The 16,664-nt window shown below is 35.8% G+C and overlaps 1 protein-coding gene across 1 annotated transcript; it reads left to right on the forward strand.

Annotated features, from left to right (window-relative positions):
• The first annotated feature begins 9,105 nt into the window (after positions 1 to 9,105).
• Positions 9,106 to 15,888, forward strand: LOC107751239 (kelch domain-containing protein 8A-like). Its single transcript, XM_016566910.1, has 5 exons — positions 9,106 to 9,130; positions 10,183 to 10,347; positions 11,337 to 11,555; positions 15,489 to 15,590; positions 15,678 to 15,888. Exons 1-5 carry the CDS (start codon positions 9,106 to 9,108, stop codon positions 15,878 to 15,880), a joined length of 714 nt encoding a protein of 237 aa, XP_016422396.1. The 3' UTR covers positions 15,881 to 15,888.
• The last annotated feature ends 776 nt before the right edge of the window (positions 15,889 to 16,664 follow it).

A 16,664-nucleotide genomic window follows, 5' to 3' on the forward strand; every position in this document is an offset into this window, starting at 1 on the left:
GTTTATTCTGGAAGTGAACTAGCCTAGTCCTTTAAGAGTAAAAAAAAAAGTACTTGTTTACATGTAGATAACATTACATTTTAAAATACTCTTAGTCAGACTACAGTTACTTTTTTTATTTAGTGCATTTCATGCACTCAGCTGCCGCAGCTTTAATTGCGTACTGGAGAGGAAGAGGCTATCAGACTCCGATACTAAATGACAAAATAATCTTATGAAGTTCATATACTTCACAGCTGAGTACATAGTGCATAAGTAGAGTATAGTGTATAGTGCATAATTTGAGACACAATTTACAGTATGTTCTAGTCTGAATGCAATCCAGGCATACTCAGTTCAGTTGTGTCGCTTCACTCCTCTCTCATGGCTTCATGGGGATAGTAAGTTTCCATTGGATGTGCACTTCAGAATCTCGCCAGAAGCAGTAGGTCATCCTTCTTCTGTTTTACTATATAGTAGGGAAGTATGCATATTTTGATGACTTTCCAAACAGATAGGCTCACCCCAAACTCATACCACTTGTTGTGCTAATGATGTTGTATCTATTAAATAAACATGTTTCGATTCCATTTGGTGCTATTAGTGTCTCAGACATTACGTTTTAATATTTATTTTACATCTGAAAGTTGCAAAACATTGATTTTCGTGCACTGCCAACAGAGAGCTATGATGTGACATTAATGTTTTTAACAGCATAGAACCAAAGTCTTATAACTTTAAAACTATGCTATTTCTGGTATTTTATGAATTGCAGTAATATGTAACTAAGTGAATATGTGTATGCAACAAGATATTTAGTGAGAAATGGTCTTCATTTTCTATCTGGAATTGACTGGATTGTGAAAAGTGGCTGTTTTATATCAGAACAGAGTGGAGGTGGAGAGGGACTAGAAAGTGAGAGGGCTTTGCGACTTAATTAAAAAATGAAGTCGTTTCAGATGCAGTGCAAGTCATTAACATTTAGGGGAAAAAAATATTAAATACTGTAAAAAAATTTCCAACTCCAAGTCCCAAATTTATGTTCTAAAATGTTTTTCCAAGCAGTACACCTCGGTTAAGTGAAGACATAAAAATATTTCTTTTTTTTTAAACGTGAGTAGAATGTTATTTAAAAATTAGCATAATATTACTTAATTTGACTTAATGTGTCATTTTGCTAAATGCTTCTACATCTACAGAAATCTCAAATAAAGCAAGAACATCTTTTTTAATTGTAATGCTGATAACATAATAAGGATGTTCTGTTGGAGCGTTCCCTGTCAGGTGGGTATTCTGACCACATTTGAAGCCTTTATTTTTGCATACTCCGTTAATAAATTGATAAAAAAATGTACACAATTAGACCAAGAACGTGCATTCGGAAAGTAAATAGTGTTCGTGTTGATTTTATGTTGACCTTAAGGTAACTTTTGACAGCGTACCTGTGAATGTCAGTAACTGAATACGACGTTAGTAGGTCAAATGGAAAATATAGCAGTACTAGTACTTTTGCTTAAGATCACTCACCCTTTGGTAAAGATGTCACACCTTCATCCCAGACGACAAGACTTTTAAGTATGGATTGCATTCGCCTACCTTAAAGGTCGCAGCCTTTTCGAGCAGTCAGTCAACCTTCTCATTTGAATGCAGTGGATAATGTGTATTAAAGGTTAGCGTACTTTGACTCGCAGCTCTCTCGCAGGGCATTTTCAAAAAGGGGAATATTTGCTCTACAAGCTTTCCCCCCAAGGCTCAGACTAGCCAATTTCTGAAGACTGTTTCAGCCTGCTTTAAACAGCGACTGCATAATGTCCGCCCGCTCCAAATATTAACTGTCTGCAGCAGTGACAGCCTGCCAAGTTTTCAGAGTCGAGCTTCAGTGATTTCTCGCCGTACTGGTGTCTTTAAACACCGCGGGGGAATAGCTGGTCTGCTGATTAAGGATCCGTGGCCTTGGACTCATTCATATTGTAGGAAGGTATTTCCATAGTAATTAGCTATGAGACCTTTTGGCTCTCGCTTTAGAGAAATACATCCCCAGCTCCCAGTTGTAATCTTCCTGCTGAATCCTCATTCAGACCAGTCTCATCCACATTATTATCCCACTGCATTTATATTCAAATGGCACGTCGAAGCCCTTCGTAATTGAATCTAATCAACTCGGTTTGATCAAAGGCCTTTTGCAGGAGTCATAGTTTAATTTGTTGAATAAATAGAGCAGCTATGGTTTTGTCCATGGCTGACCTAGATTTCTCTGGGTTTTATTACACTGCCTGAGTTAGTCTGCTTTTTTGGGAAAGCGTGTTGCAGGGAGTTTCGAATATAAAATCGTCAAGGAAAGACAAACGCATTTTATGTAATCCTCCAGGGAATGGCAACGGCGGAATTGCATTATGTTCTGTATGGTGCACTGAATTCAGTGTTGCTATGGAAATGATCTGCTCTGCTACAGTTGACACTGGCCAGACAATGAGCACAAAGGATTAAGAAAGCAGCAGATGAATACAGAAGAGGTCAGATATAGTATTCTCCCATTTAGCTCTGTTATATCATGATCCTTTGATACTAGGTGTGGGAGGTAGGAGCAAAATTATATTGCAGGATGAGCCATTTCATATCAGGATTGTATTTTTGCTGAAAATTTTTATGAAAAAGTTTGTTTTTTTTTTGTTTGTTTTTTTCATTTGGAACTTGGTGGTGGAAAGTGAAAAGATTCACATTATGTAATGTTTGAATTTAATGAGTGTAATATAACATTTAAATATTTCTGAATTTTTAAAAATTGAGGTTTCTATAATATTGCTTTATAATAGTGACGTCATTCTGTCAAATGTATGATGTACTTTCTAAAATAAAGTCAGTGAAAATAGGGCCTAATACTGTGTTAATATGAAGGAATTTTCCATTTTGATATTTCACAGGTGAATTGAATGACATATTTTGAATTTCACATTGTATTGTGTTGTGTTGGGTTTAAATGTAATGTCCTGGCAGAAAATTACCAGCACCTTTTCTGTTTTTCAGTGGTGCAAAGAAATATGACAAATTGGACCGGTTACACTCTACACAACATACTACCACACTAATATAATAAAATGCATAGTTCCAGCTCCAAGTTCCAATTAAGGATGAAACGTTTCCTGTTTTAATGTTAAGCCATGATAAAAAGTGCAGATGGTTAATATTATTATTTCATATTTTATTTATCATTAAAAGTACCGTATTGTCCCGAATATAAGACAATGTTTTTTTCTTGGAAATACATCTGAAAAAACGCGGTCGTCTTATATTCAGGGTCTAGACTTTGGCGTGTCAATAATACACCCACAACACTAGGTGGCGCCAAATACGCATAAAACGAGTGTGCCATGAAATACGTAAACAAGATTTGGTTTTTAAAAAGCCTTTTTCCAAAAGGTGCATCTGGAAAAAGGGGGGTCGTCTTATAATCAGGGTCGTCTTATATTCGGGCCAATACGGTATACTTGATTATCATAGTTTGAAAAACTTTGAAAAAGCATTAATTACAGTTATTAAGGGGCCGTTTACACGACAACGTTTTCAGCCAAAAATGGGAAATTTTTATGCGTTTTGCCTGTTCGTTTACACGACAACGGTGTTTTGGGGACTGAAAACGCATATTTTTGAAAACGGGTTTCAAAGTGCACGTTTTTGAAAACGCCACCATTATCGTTTCCGTGTAAACACCCAAAACGGGAATCTTTGAAAACGGTGACGTCATGTATTTTGTATGTAGACATGCGCAGTACGTGTCGATTTTAAAGGCAAGCGCGAACAAACATAGACAACAATGGCGGAGTACATGGAACTGTTGTTGCTGTTTAAGAGTTTGCTAACGCTTCTTCAGCAAAGTGTAGATTTACTTCACCAATATTACAAACAACAGCGGAGACGCATCATATACAACATATAATCGTCACTGTCCTACAGGTACTGTTTACTAAAAAGGTGACAGCGCCAACTACTGGCCTGGCATACGTAATACAGCGTTGTTGGCCGTTTCCGCGGATATGTGTAAACGCGAATCATTTTAAAAACGTTGTCGTGTATAAGTGAAACTTTTTAAAAAACGCAAGGAAAAACTTTTCCGTTTTTGACTACATCGTTGTCGTGTAAACGTAGCCTAAGTCTCACGCAGGTGCAACATGCAGCGACGGTTTGGTTTTGTGTGAAAACATGACAGAAGGCTGAAAGAATGTCTGAATGAATGAATTCTATAAATGAATGTATGAATGAATGAATTCTCAAGTTTTGATGGGATTTACTTTTCATCTTCCCTCCATGTAATCCCTAATAAAGTGTTGTTTATCAGCGCAATAATGCTTTGGTTACAGAGGTAACCGGAAACAGCTCTATTTCTGCAATTCGACATAAAACTTGGTAAAATTATTTCAGAGTGTTTAATGAGTACTTTTTGAACATTTCCAGCACGTCTTAACAATACCGTGAAATTTAATTCAATTTTAATATGGTAAAAATGGCGTTATGCCTATAAGTTACCAGCATTTACACAACCTTAGCCAATGTTGTTTGAGCGTTCCCTGTTAGGTGGGAATTTTGAACACATTTGAAGCCACATTATTTTTGTCATACTTCGCTTAGCTTTAATAGCATTTCTTTCCACTGAAAGCTGTGCAGATATACTGTATGTAGGATACTGCAGTATATGCACTCTTAAAAATAAAGGTTGGCATCAGTGGTTCCATGAAGAACCATTAGCATCCATGAAATCTTTCCATTGCACAAAAGGTTCTTTACAGTGGAAAAATTCCTCAGATTATTATAAATGTACTTTACACTACGAAAGAAATGGTTATTGTAAGAACTGTTACGGTTCTTTGAGGAAGGTAAAATGGGTCTTCTGTGGCATGGCATCACTTTGAAAACCCCTTCTTGGAATCTTTATTTTTAAGAGTGTAGCAATTTTTCTAACCGCTGACACATTTCAGTCATGGCACGGTGTGGTATATTGTCAAAACGCTCTGCCTTATTTGATACTGAGAGCAAATGTAAATTTAAATGAAGGCAGTGCAGAGAATCCCCTGCAGAACTATAACAACGCTCGGTAGATGAACCCCCCCAGGATCATTTTGTTCTGATTAAGAACCGCACTTTTGTGGACTTTAGAGTTGGCGCTGTTTGAATTCAGGGAGGCTAATTAAATAGAAGTTATGGATTCACCGGAGGAGAGAATGACAAGAGGACCTTAAATGGATCATTTGCGTAAAGTCTATTGAATCATACTCGCAACTAATAGCTCAGGTTTAGGATACAATGAGGCCCAGAATTAAGCCTAAGTTATGTATTGGGGATGGGAGACTAACTAATTAAAAGTTTGAATAGGATGCGCACTGATTGTAAATGACTTCAGTGGGCGCTCGTAGGCCTACTGTTGATCTCAAGCTGTTCGAGCAGTTAATTAACCAAAAGAAGAAGACGTGGCGGAGCAAACCATTACAGATTGCAATTAATGCGATTTGCAAGGCATGCCAAGAGTGCGCAATCCTGCTTCGTTAACAAGAGAACGTCAGCTCGGGTCAAAGGGGTAAGATCGCTGTGATTTTTGTTTGTTTGTTAATGCATCATTAAAAGTGAAGAAGGCTTCGGCACAGAACCCCCGGTTCCCGCATCTTGAGATCGTCTCATTGTTTCTATGGCAACCCTTCTCTGCATACCGAGTCAAGGGGGGGAAGGAAAACGAGACTTGAGAAATGTGTCTTTCTTTGAGCTTTCCTTTTAAGTTTTTGTCTTCTCTTGGATGAGACGTACGACAGCTTGGCCTGTAAATGATGGTGGAGATAGTCGAAACCCCAGGTGAAAGACTGCGATTGGAATACAAAGGCAGGGAAAGAAAGGCAGAGGGTTGGACGCAGAGGAAAAAAACCTTCTCATCTCAGCTCGCCTTTGACAGTCAATTTACATCTGAGAATATCTCCCCAAGTTACGGCTCGCCCAGCTTAGCTTCGTGGCTCTTTGTAATTGTTACATGAAACATTTATATAAATCTGAACTGATAATCTACACTACAAATGCTTTTCAAAGAACAATGTTTTTGTAGCTGACTGAGCATCAAACAGCTAATTGGAAATATCCATTTTTTTCACATTCGAAAGGGATTTTATCGTAGATTAGCATGGCCTGTCATTTTTCAGATCGTTCTTCAAGGGCTTTCAGGGGGATTGACTTTTTAAAAGCATAAAAAGGCTGGTTGGCCATGGGAGGCTTGTTGGTTAGACTAGTTAAAAAGCCTAGATTCTTACCTGTTAATGTGTTTTTTCTTTTATTGTGATGAGTTTCCTATGCCTGTCAACGTCATGTGTTTCTTAAAAGACTTTTTCCAGTTGTGAGTTTCTGTGGGAAGGGCACTTAATAGATACAATTTTTTCCTATTTAAATTTTTTTTTTTACATATACTTTTATACATTTTAAAATAAATGTATACTTTTCATATTTAAAGATAAAATGTGAAAATGTAAAAAGTATACAATAAAACATTTTTTTCATATAGATGTATTTTGATATAGATGTTTTTTTGAGAATACTATTTAATACTTTTACTCAGCTAAGATGCGTTAAATTGGTCATAAGTGACAATAAAGATATGTATAATGTTACATTTATTTCAAATAAATACTGTTTTTTTAACAAACAATTCTTAAGAAACAAACAAAAATATTAAGCGCACAATGATTTTTAAAAAAGATAATAAATATTTCTTGAGCAGCAAATCAGCATATTAGAATGATCATGTGACACTGAAGACTGGAGTGACGATTCTGAAAATTCAGGCATAAATTAAATTTCAAAATATATTTAAACAGTTATTTTAAATGTTATCAATATTTCACAATATTACTGCTTTTGCTGTATTTTCGATCAAATAAATGCAGCCTTGGTGACAAAAGAGACTGTGTTGGGTTTGTAGAGCTTGAGGGATTTGTCATATAATATGATGTTTCTCAATCTCAATCTTTTACAAATCGATTGCTACTCATCGTTGATGTTTGAGAAACGGGATTTTGGTCCTGTGAGCACCCTATGTTGAAAGAAAATGAGAAAGTCTGACAGAGTGATATTTTGAACCTGTGTGAGAGCATGAGAAAGCTCGGCTCATTGTAAACTGTGATTGGACTTGATGAAGTGTTCACCACTCTCAGGGGTCTCTGTGTAGTTAACACAAATCACTGGAGGCCCAGAGCTCTCAACCTGTAATAACCCAGTTTAATCATTATTAAAGTACTATCTGATGGCTTACAATGAGAGCAGAGCGGCCAAACACTTCTAGTTGGTGATCAACTTTTCAGAGAAGCCCATCAGGGACTCGTCATCCACCTGAACGGCTGTAAATGGCATTGAGATGGGAACATTTCTGAATGAAGGTCCTGTAAATTGAGACGTGTCCTCTGGGGTTTTTCACACTTTCTGATGACTAGCATTGCAGGCTAATTACAGTAGCAGCACTATACTAACTTTGCAGCAGCTCAAGTGATTTCATAACAATGTAGTTTTAGAAGTTCAGTGTGTTCCGTTCCTGCTTTTTTTCTTTTTTCTTTTTTTTTTTAACACCACATTGAATTGTAAAACGCAAGCAACCAGAAGTCATTTGTTTTTAATGAGACCTGATCCAGAGACCAGCAGCACAGAGGCACAGAGATGAGCTCCAGTGGTTTCTTCCATGTGTGAACACCTTTCATTTGTAGAGCTGGAAAATCTAAATTGAATCAGCTTGTTCGTCCAGTTTTTGCAAATGAATGGTTTACAAAAAATTTCAGGTTTCAAAACTTCAAATATTCTAGTCCCTTGATTTTAGGTTTTGTTAAATACTGCATTTTTTATTATTATTTCATGTCATTATATGTATTACATTAGGTTGTATTATAGTTTTATGTAGCATAAAAAATTCAGGAATAAATTCAAAAATACATTTGATCAAAAATACAGTAAAACACTATATTGTAAAATATTATTACAATTTAAAATAACTGTTTTATATTTTACAATATATTTTTTTTTTTATTATTTATGTATATTTATGATTGAAAATGGTTGCCAAGTATGCAAATCAATTAAAAATAGTTCAGATGAGCTCTTATTTACATGTCAGTTACTCAAATAGAGTTTCCCTACATGTGGAAAGGGGATGTTTTCAAATTTAGACATGTCCTTTCACATAATGAAGCACCTTTGTTGTGTGGATTTAAAAACAAGCAGGTTGTTCAATAATAATTGGATTTTGCTTTGAAGCTAATGTGCGGTTTGTTGACATAGCTGCAATACTTCTAATTTCCCCCCATTATATTCATTCTTTGGGAAAGTCTTGTGCTCAAGCAAGGGTTGTAAGTGAAGGTGACCTGTTGTACGGGAAGCATGGGAACGGTTCCTCGAGGAAAGATAGAGACTGAGGGAGATATGGTGAGATGAAGAGCATGGTTGCCTGGATACTGCTGGATGCTGAGCCGCGGTACAACGGCCCACTTCAAGCTCATTGTGTACACAGCTGAGGAGAGGAGAACAGTTGTGTGAAATTGGTTGCGTCAATTGAATCAAGTGATGATGCTATTCTGGGCCATCTTCCATATCTCTGCCTCCACTTGGATGAAAACAGAAAATAAAAAAAGTGTTTGCATAACTTAAGCCGTAGACTTCACAGCCATAAATAACACAAAATGTGTCTTTCTGCATGTTTGCTGGGAAACATATTGTAACTAATGTGAGCTTTTCTTTCTTGGTCGAAGTCTTTGATATGCATTAGCTTTCTGTAATTAGTTCCCATATATTATTTGTCTTAATATGATTACAGAATAATTGTAGCGCTGTAATAATTACCGGTTTGTATATAAGAATGTGCTAAGGGGAAAACAAAAACAAGCTTTAATTACATTACGTGTTTGTTTTTAGCAGACACTTTAATCTGTTTCACTCTCAACTGATACTAAGTGTACAATTTATGTTAAAGTCAAAATGAAATAAAAATGTATTTACTTTCTTAAGTGCATTATTTATTTATTAAGGAAGGGTTGTCTTTGTAAACTTTTAGCAATTTGCGCTGCCCCTGAAACGATTTAGTTTACACACACACACACACACACACACACACACACACACATGGGGCTTTCTGTCACTGTTAAAGGTAGAAAAACCTTGTTTTAGAATCAATTTTATATTCGCTACAAATATAGTTTGATGTATTATCCAATGAAAAAAATACAAGGCCTTTGATTTTGTTCATGTAAACTGAAAAAAAAATAATTTCACATATATTTCACAACAGTTTTTGACTTCTTTGAATAGTGAGAAGTGTCTATATTACAAGTCGAAGAGAAAGAACTGAAAACATTAATAATACATATGAAATGTTGTATATACACTACCAGTCAAAAGTTTGGAATAATTAAGAGTTTTGTCCAAGTTAACTGATGAAAAATAATAATTGATGAAAAATACAGTAGAAACAGTAATATTGCTAAATATTATTACAATTTAAAATAACTGTTTTCTATTTTAATATAATTTAAATTGTAATTTATTCCTGTGATGGCAAAAATTAACATAAGCGCATAAGAGACTTCTTTAAAAAAAAACATCTTACGTCTATATATATATGTATGTGTGTGTGTGTGTGTGTGTGTGTGTGTGTATGTGTATATATAGATAGATGGATAGATGGATAGGTGTATGTTGAAATTAAATATTTTGAAGATAAATATAAATATTAAAATAATACACTGTAAAAAATGATTTTTCAAAGTTATAAAAAGTTTTTTTTGTATAATTCAGTATATTAATTGTTGTTTCTTTGTAGTTATTTGTAAAGTTTACTAGCAATTTCTGAGTGAAAATTGTTTCAAATAAAATCCTACACTTTTTCAGTGTATAAAATATAATTTTTTGAATAATGTGTAAATGACTAATGACTACTAATGAATTATACACAATAAAAAAAAACAATAATGTGTATTATATCGTTTTATTTCATGTTGATTTTCAACAAAAAAAACAACAACATGTCAGTCACTTTAAACAGTCACCTCTTTTCAGTGGCACTTCTGTCAGCACATGAAATGTAAAGCATTTATTCATTGTTTACTGAGTATTTGACATTGTAGGGTGAGAGATTGTTTTGTTCAAGAGTTCTTTGTTCAAAATAAAGACCTTCATTTGACTCTCTTCACCTCTGTTCAGACGGCAGAGCTCTTGCTGTTGGGGGAATGGGAGCAGACCTCCTGCCTAGAAGTGTTCTCCAGCAGTACGACCTTCGCAAGGACATGTGGGCGCTCCTTCCGCCCATGCCCACCCCGCGCTACGATACCAGCATCTGCCTACTGGGCTCCAAAATCTACGTGGCAGGTTTGCTGAGCAGAGAGAGTCCTTGTGTATCTGTAATCTCCTTGTGCATTCAATACTTTGTGTGTATGTGTGTAACTGACCTTGCTGTACTTTTAGGGACAAAATTGCTGAAAGAAAAAGTCCCATGAAGTTAGCTAAATCTGAACAAATATATAAATAACAGGGTTTCGGCAGGTCTTCAACAGGTTTTCAGAAGTCCGAATTGACCATTTTACAAATTAAGGCCTTAAAAAAGGTCTTAAACCGGAGCAGAAAGTCTTAAATTCATAAAGTTGTAGCATTCAATGAAATCTTCCTCTGCATTTTTGTCTTGTTTTCCAGTACAAAAATCTACATCATTAAATTAAGATGCATTTACTTGAGAAAATGAAGATATTAGGTCTTGTTTTCTGAGAAACTGAACAAAATTATGTGAGTTTATACTTCAAACAAGAACAAATATCTGCCAATTGAGTACAAAAACTTGTTTTCCCTTTGGATTTTTTTAAGATCACTGGCAGATGTTTGTTCTTGCTTTAATAAGTTTCTCTGAAAACAAGACTTCTTATTTTATGCCATTTTGCTTATCAAGTAAATATATCTTTATTTAAAATCTTTAGGCATTTGCACTGGGGGAAAAAACACAAAAATACTATGAAAAAGCATCATGCAGTGTGATCAGAAGGTGCAATAAAAGATACTTCCATATTCTAGTTAAGCATTGTTTTGTAGTATTTTTTGTAAAACTGTTTCTAATACAACTCATTGTTCGACATCTACATTTAGAGAACATATTGACATATTGTGTTCCTTAAAATTTCTTTAGTTGGTTTTAAAAAGGTCTTTAAACTGTTTTAAATGTACCTTTAAAAAATCTACAGGAACCCTGACATAAATAAAACTCCAAATGATATTCAAAGAGATTATTGTTTTATAAAATCAGATCTGAAGATATTTGGTGCTTCCAATGCAAAAATGACCAATCACCATCAATATCTCTGTTCCATCAGGTGGACGTCAGTGTAAGCGTTTGGTGAAGGCGTTTGAAGTCTTTGACATAGAAAGCCGCACCTGGTCCTCTCTACCCAGCCTGCCCTGCAAGAGATCTTATTCTGGGGTCTTATGGGACAGCGCCGGGCATCTCTGCTGGTTAGGAGGGCTCAGACAAGGCGGAATACACCAAAGTTCAAAGTTTACCAAGAATGTTAACATCTTCGACACCAACCAAGGTAAATTAGCTAGACGTACCAACAGTATGAAAGCACGTCTCTCATATTTACATCCAAATGGCAATGAATTCACATAGAACAGAACTGAAGCTATAAGATGCTTAAATTGTCTGTATTCAGTCAGATTTGGGGTTAGTAATATTTTATTTTAAGAAATATTTTTATTCAGCAGGGATGCATTAAATTGATCAAAAGTAATAAAGACATTTATAATGTGATAAAAGTTTTCTATTTCAAATAAATGATATTCTTTTGAGCTTTATATTCATCAAAGAATCCTGAAAACAAATGCAGCACATTTTTCATAACAAATATTAAGCAGCACAACTGTTTTCATCATTGATAGTAATCAGCATATTAGAATGATTTCTGAAGGATCATGTGACACTGAAGACTGGAGTAATGATGCTGAAAATTCAGCATTGAATCACAGGTATAAATTGCATTTTAAAATATATTGCAATAAAAAAAATAATTCACAATAGTACTGTTTTTGACTGTATTATTGATTAAATAAATGTAGCATTGGTGAGCATAAGAGACTTCTTTCAAAAACATTTTAAAAAAAAAACTTACTAACCCCAAACTTCTGAATGGTATTGTGTGTTACTTCATAAAATGCTAGACTGCAAAAGATTGTGTTGATAAATAGTGTATTTTATCCACATTGCCTGTTGAAAAAGATGAAAAAACAGCTGAAAAGAGGCCAAAACCCCTATAAAATCAACGTCTTAGACCAACTTAAACAGTCCCGGAAACTAATAGTACTAATTAGTGCTGAACTAATACTGCACTCTAAAAAATGCTGGGTTAAATACAACCCAGTGCTGGGTAAAATAGGGACAAACCCAGCAATTGGGTTGTTTTGACCCAGCATTTTTTTGACCCAGTTACTACCCAGAAGGTTGGGTTAAACATTTAACCCAACCACTGGGTCAAAACAGCCCAATTGCTGGGTTTGTCCCTATTTTACCCAGCATTTTTTAGAGTGTGTAACTTGTGAATATAGGCACCAAATTAAATAAGCGCTGCTTGTGCATGTGGCATGAAACAAGCCTTAGTTTTAATCTGTGAAATCTCCAAGAAAAAAATGTTTTAGCTGTTGAATGCGTATCAGCAAAAAATGTTTCAATGCACAAATATATTAGTAATCTCGGTAACCGTTCCCTTTTTTATTCGATTTTTTTTTTCTCGGATTAACCCAAAAAAGGGGACGGAAAGATACAAGGTGTGACAAAACGTAAGACCTGCTGAAATGAGTTATTGATTTCTCTCCAGCTTCTCACGCTTTTTCTTCCTCTACATCGTTTCCGTTCAAATCTGATCTTTTCTAATCAGATTCAGCAGATGGGAAAATTTGACATTTTTTGGCCCCAAGGGCGATAAAAAAAAGTTCCTATCGTAAGTGGGCAGCGAGGAGGTCATAGTGAACAACTGAACTGTGCACGCTGCCGTATGAATCATTTCTCTCTTTTTTAATTATTCCATTATTGGCGCATGTGTCAGTCAACAGGTGCGTGAGCCGCCGTTCACAGAGCAGCACGAGGGATTAAGCCTCGCTATCTAATTTCCTTCTGCCCGAATCTGCCACCGGCAATAATAGCCCTCGCGTGCAAAGTCTCCCAATCTAATATAACTAGGCGATAAGATCGTGGGATAGGAGGGGGGCGTTAAATGATGCTATTCAGAAACACATTGTCATCCCTTATCCGTAGCTCATCCAGATAGATAGTTAAGCACATCTGCTCTTTTGTCTTAACGCGGGCTGCTGCAGAGAGGGTTATAGCCCAAGAAAATCCCAGTTTGTAGGCAAGATGGATGTGTTCTTTATTAAAGATCCAACTTTACACTGTGTACTTGCTAACTGAGCAGCGTTAGACCCAGAACAGCATGTTTTCATAACTTTATGCCAAATGAACAGGCATCAGGACAGACCCCAGCACCAGTTTGAAGGGTATTATGATTTTGCATTTGAATAAAAAGCATGCTTGGCATCAGAAAAAGTGAAAGGGCATCACCGTTCAGAAGAAAAAGCTTCAGATTTTCGTCCAACAACAGAGCGAGCGTTGCACGCCAAGGGCCGAAAGTCAATATCCTGTCAAAAGTTGACAGACCCTTCATTGCTCATTCAAGTCGGACAATTTGATCCTGATCTAAATTGCCAAATTTGCAGCAAAACATCAATAAATTATTTATTTAAAATCACCGGAGACAAACAAATTCACAAAGCAAAGTCTTGTTGTCCACTGACTACTGTACATAGGCTGCTACCTTTTAAAGCAGCTTCCTGACTGAATATTGCAAAAGGTCTTTGAATACCATAAAGTCAACATTGCAGTTAATTTTGGCCAAGAACCACCCACTTAGACCAGAAGAGATCATCTGACTGACATGTAAAGCAAACAACCACAGTTTGTCAACTTTACATTTACATTATGTAATGTTTTTAAAGCAATGTCAGCATGATGCTAAATTAATGATGTTAGAACTATTGGGTAAAAAGTCTGTTTTAATTAGGATGATATTTTTTAAATATATATTCCTGTTTTAAAAACCACACACACACACACACACACACATATATATATATATATATATATATATATTCTTGTGAATATATATATATTCTTGTGATGCAAAGCTGAATTTTCATCAGCCAATTATTTCTAAAGGATCATGTGACACTGAAAACTGGAGTAATGACTGATGAAAATTGAGTTTTGCCATCACAGGAATAAATTCAATTTTAAAATATATTAAAATACAAAAGCATTATTTTAAATTGTAGTAATATTTCACAGTATTACAGTTTTTACTGTTTTTTTATTAAATAAATGCAGCCTTAATGAGCAGAAGAAACTTCTTTAAAGAAACATTAAACATTATTACTAATTGTAATAAAACATATATAATTGCAAAAATATTTTTTTTATACATTTGTGTGTGTGTGTGTGTGTGTGTGTGTTTTATACTGGAAAGTATAATTGATTGGTTAATAATTTTAAAAAATGTTTTAATAAGCATTTATTTCCACTCATCCACCATCTTGGATTTCTTTTTTCACATCACTTGATGCAGTGCATATTAGGGTTGCCTGACCTGACTGCAATGGAAAAAAAAAACATGTTGTGTTAATCTTCCATTTTGATATGGTTTTGATCTGTTATATATACATAAGTGCTGTGAGCGTCTGCATACGTGTCTTTGCAATCAAAAGCTCATCACATTTTTTAACAGTATTTCAACAAGCCTGACAGAAAGAGTTGCCATCTCTCAAACAACCATCATTGTTCTAATGGCGTTTGTGTGTTATTGGCTGTGATTGTGCTTTTTGGCCGATTAGGTTGACTGAGAAATGTAAATAATGTGCCACATTAATGTTCCACATCTGTGAAACACAGAAAGCTGCACAGCTCCAACTTCCTTTTCAAAGCAATTAAAGTGTTCTAGCTCAGTAATTTTTTTGAAGAAATGGCCCTTGCATTTATTACGGCAAGCCACTGGCTTAGTTATTAGACAGATATTAGATCCTGCAAATGGAAAACAGTCTGTCAGCTTTAATCGACAAGCTCGCAGGCTCTAATCTGCAGGAAAGTCATTTATTTCCATTTCCTCTTTAGTTGTTTTAGGAAAAGCTGTCAAACGAAACAGTTTCAAATCACATATAAGCCAGTTAAATTTTCTTTCACTCATTGTATAAATCTGATTTATTGTGTCAGATTTGAAATCACACAGTGTTAATGGTGAATAGTGTGTAATTTATCCAAAGTTAAAATTCTCTCTTGCGTCCCATTTTAATGTACAAACTATATGTAAGCCATTGTTAAAATGACACCTTTTAAATTGCTGCTAGTGGTGGAGAAATTACATACTTCACCTTTAATATTTAGCAATTTATTATTGTTATGTGTTTGTGTCCATTTTGATTCGTAGGAACTTGGTTGAAATCAGAGGACACTGTACCCTTGAAAACCAAGCGAGCAGACTTTGCCGCAGCCATAGTGCGAGGCAGAATGATCGTGGCGGGAGGTCTAGGTATGGAAGTTGCACCATAATAAATGTATCTACTGCACAGTTGCTGGCACGGTTGGTGTCATCCAAACATCTGCTCTCTTCATACAGGCCATCAGCCATCAGTGCTGGACACTGTTGAAGCCTTCCATCCCCAAAAAAGAAAATGGGAGAGGCTGTCGCCTATGTCGATGCCGCGTTGCTCTGCCTCCAGCATCGTGATCCGTGATCGCTTACTGGTAGTAGGAGGTGTCAATCAAGTCCCAAGCTCCGCCCACGAGATTCTATATGTAAAAGAGGAGGAGATTCTTTAACCATAGAACGTTAGGTTTACACATCAGAAAAAGTTGCCTTCCGTGATCAAGTAAAACACAAATTTTCACATTAAAGGTGCGGTCGTGTTTACCATTACTTTGGGAAATTTTGCAAGCAAAATCCAGTCTGCGCAATTGAGAGTTTTCACATGAAAGGTGAAAAAGTTCTCAATTCAGTTGGCGCTCTTCAAGTTGGTCATACAAATCTGCCGCGCTGAGAAATAGCAATCTGCTTGGTTTGAAAGTGATTCTGTGTGAGCTGTGCTTCATACATATCTACGCTTTTGACAGTGGACCTTTTTTTGTGAAATTTTGGGGGCAAAATCCAGATCTGACCAATTGGGAGTTTTGCATAAGGGCGAAAAATTTTCCAGCACAGTTTTTGCTCTTGTTTAAAGGGGTCATATGATGTTGCTAAAAAGAACATTATTTTGTGTATTTGGTGTAATGAAATGTGTTTATGTTTAAAAAAAACATTATTTTCCACATACTGTACATTATTGTTTCTCCTCTATGCCCTGCCTTTCTGAAACGCGTCGATTTTTACAAAGCTCATCGTTCTGAAAAGCGAGGTGTACACTGATTTTCCAGCTAGTGCATTGTGATTGGCCGAATTCCTCAAGCGTGTGACGGAAATGTTACGCCCCTTACCATACTGTGATGCCTGTCAGGTCGGAGCGATGATTCAAAAACATGAAAACCCATTATAGACCAGGCATTCGTTGCATCCAGGGAGGACATAATTATGGATTATAATGACTTATACTGTCTTTTTACACGTTGC

The sequence above is a fragment of the Sinocyclocheilus rhinocerous genome, unplaced genomic scaffold (genome assembly GCF_001515625.1).
Source record: "Sinocyclocheilus rhinocerous isolate Xijiao unplaced genomic scaffold, SAMN03320098_v1.1 scaffold362, whole genome shotgun sequence".
In the NCBI taxonomy this organism is placed as follows: domain Eukaryota; kingdom Metazoa; phylum Chordata; class Actinopteri; order Cypriniformes; family Cyprinidae; genus Sinocyclocheilus; species Sinocyclocheilus rhinocerous.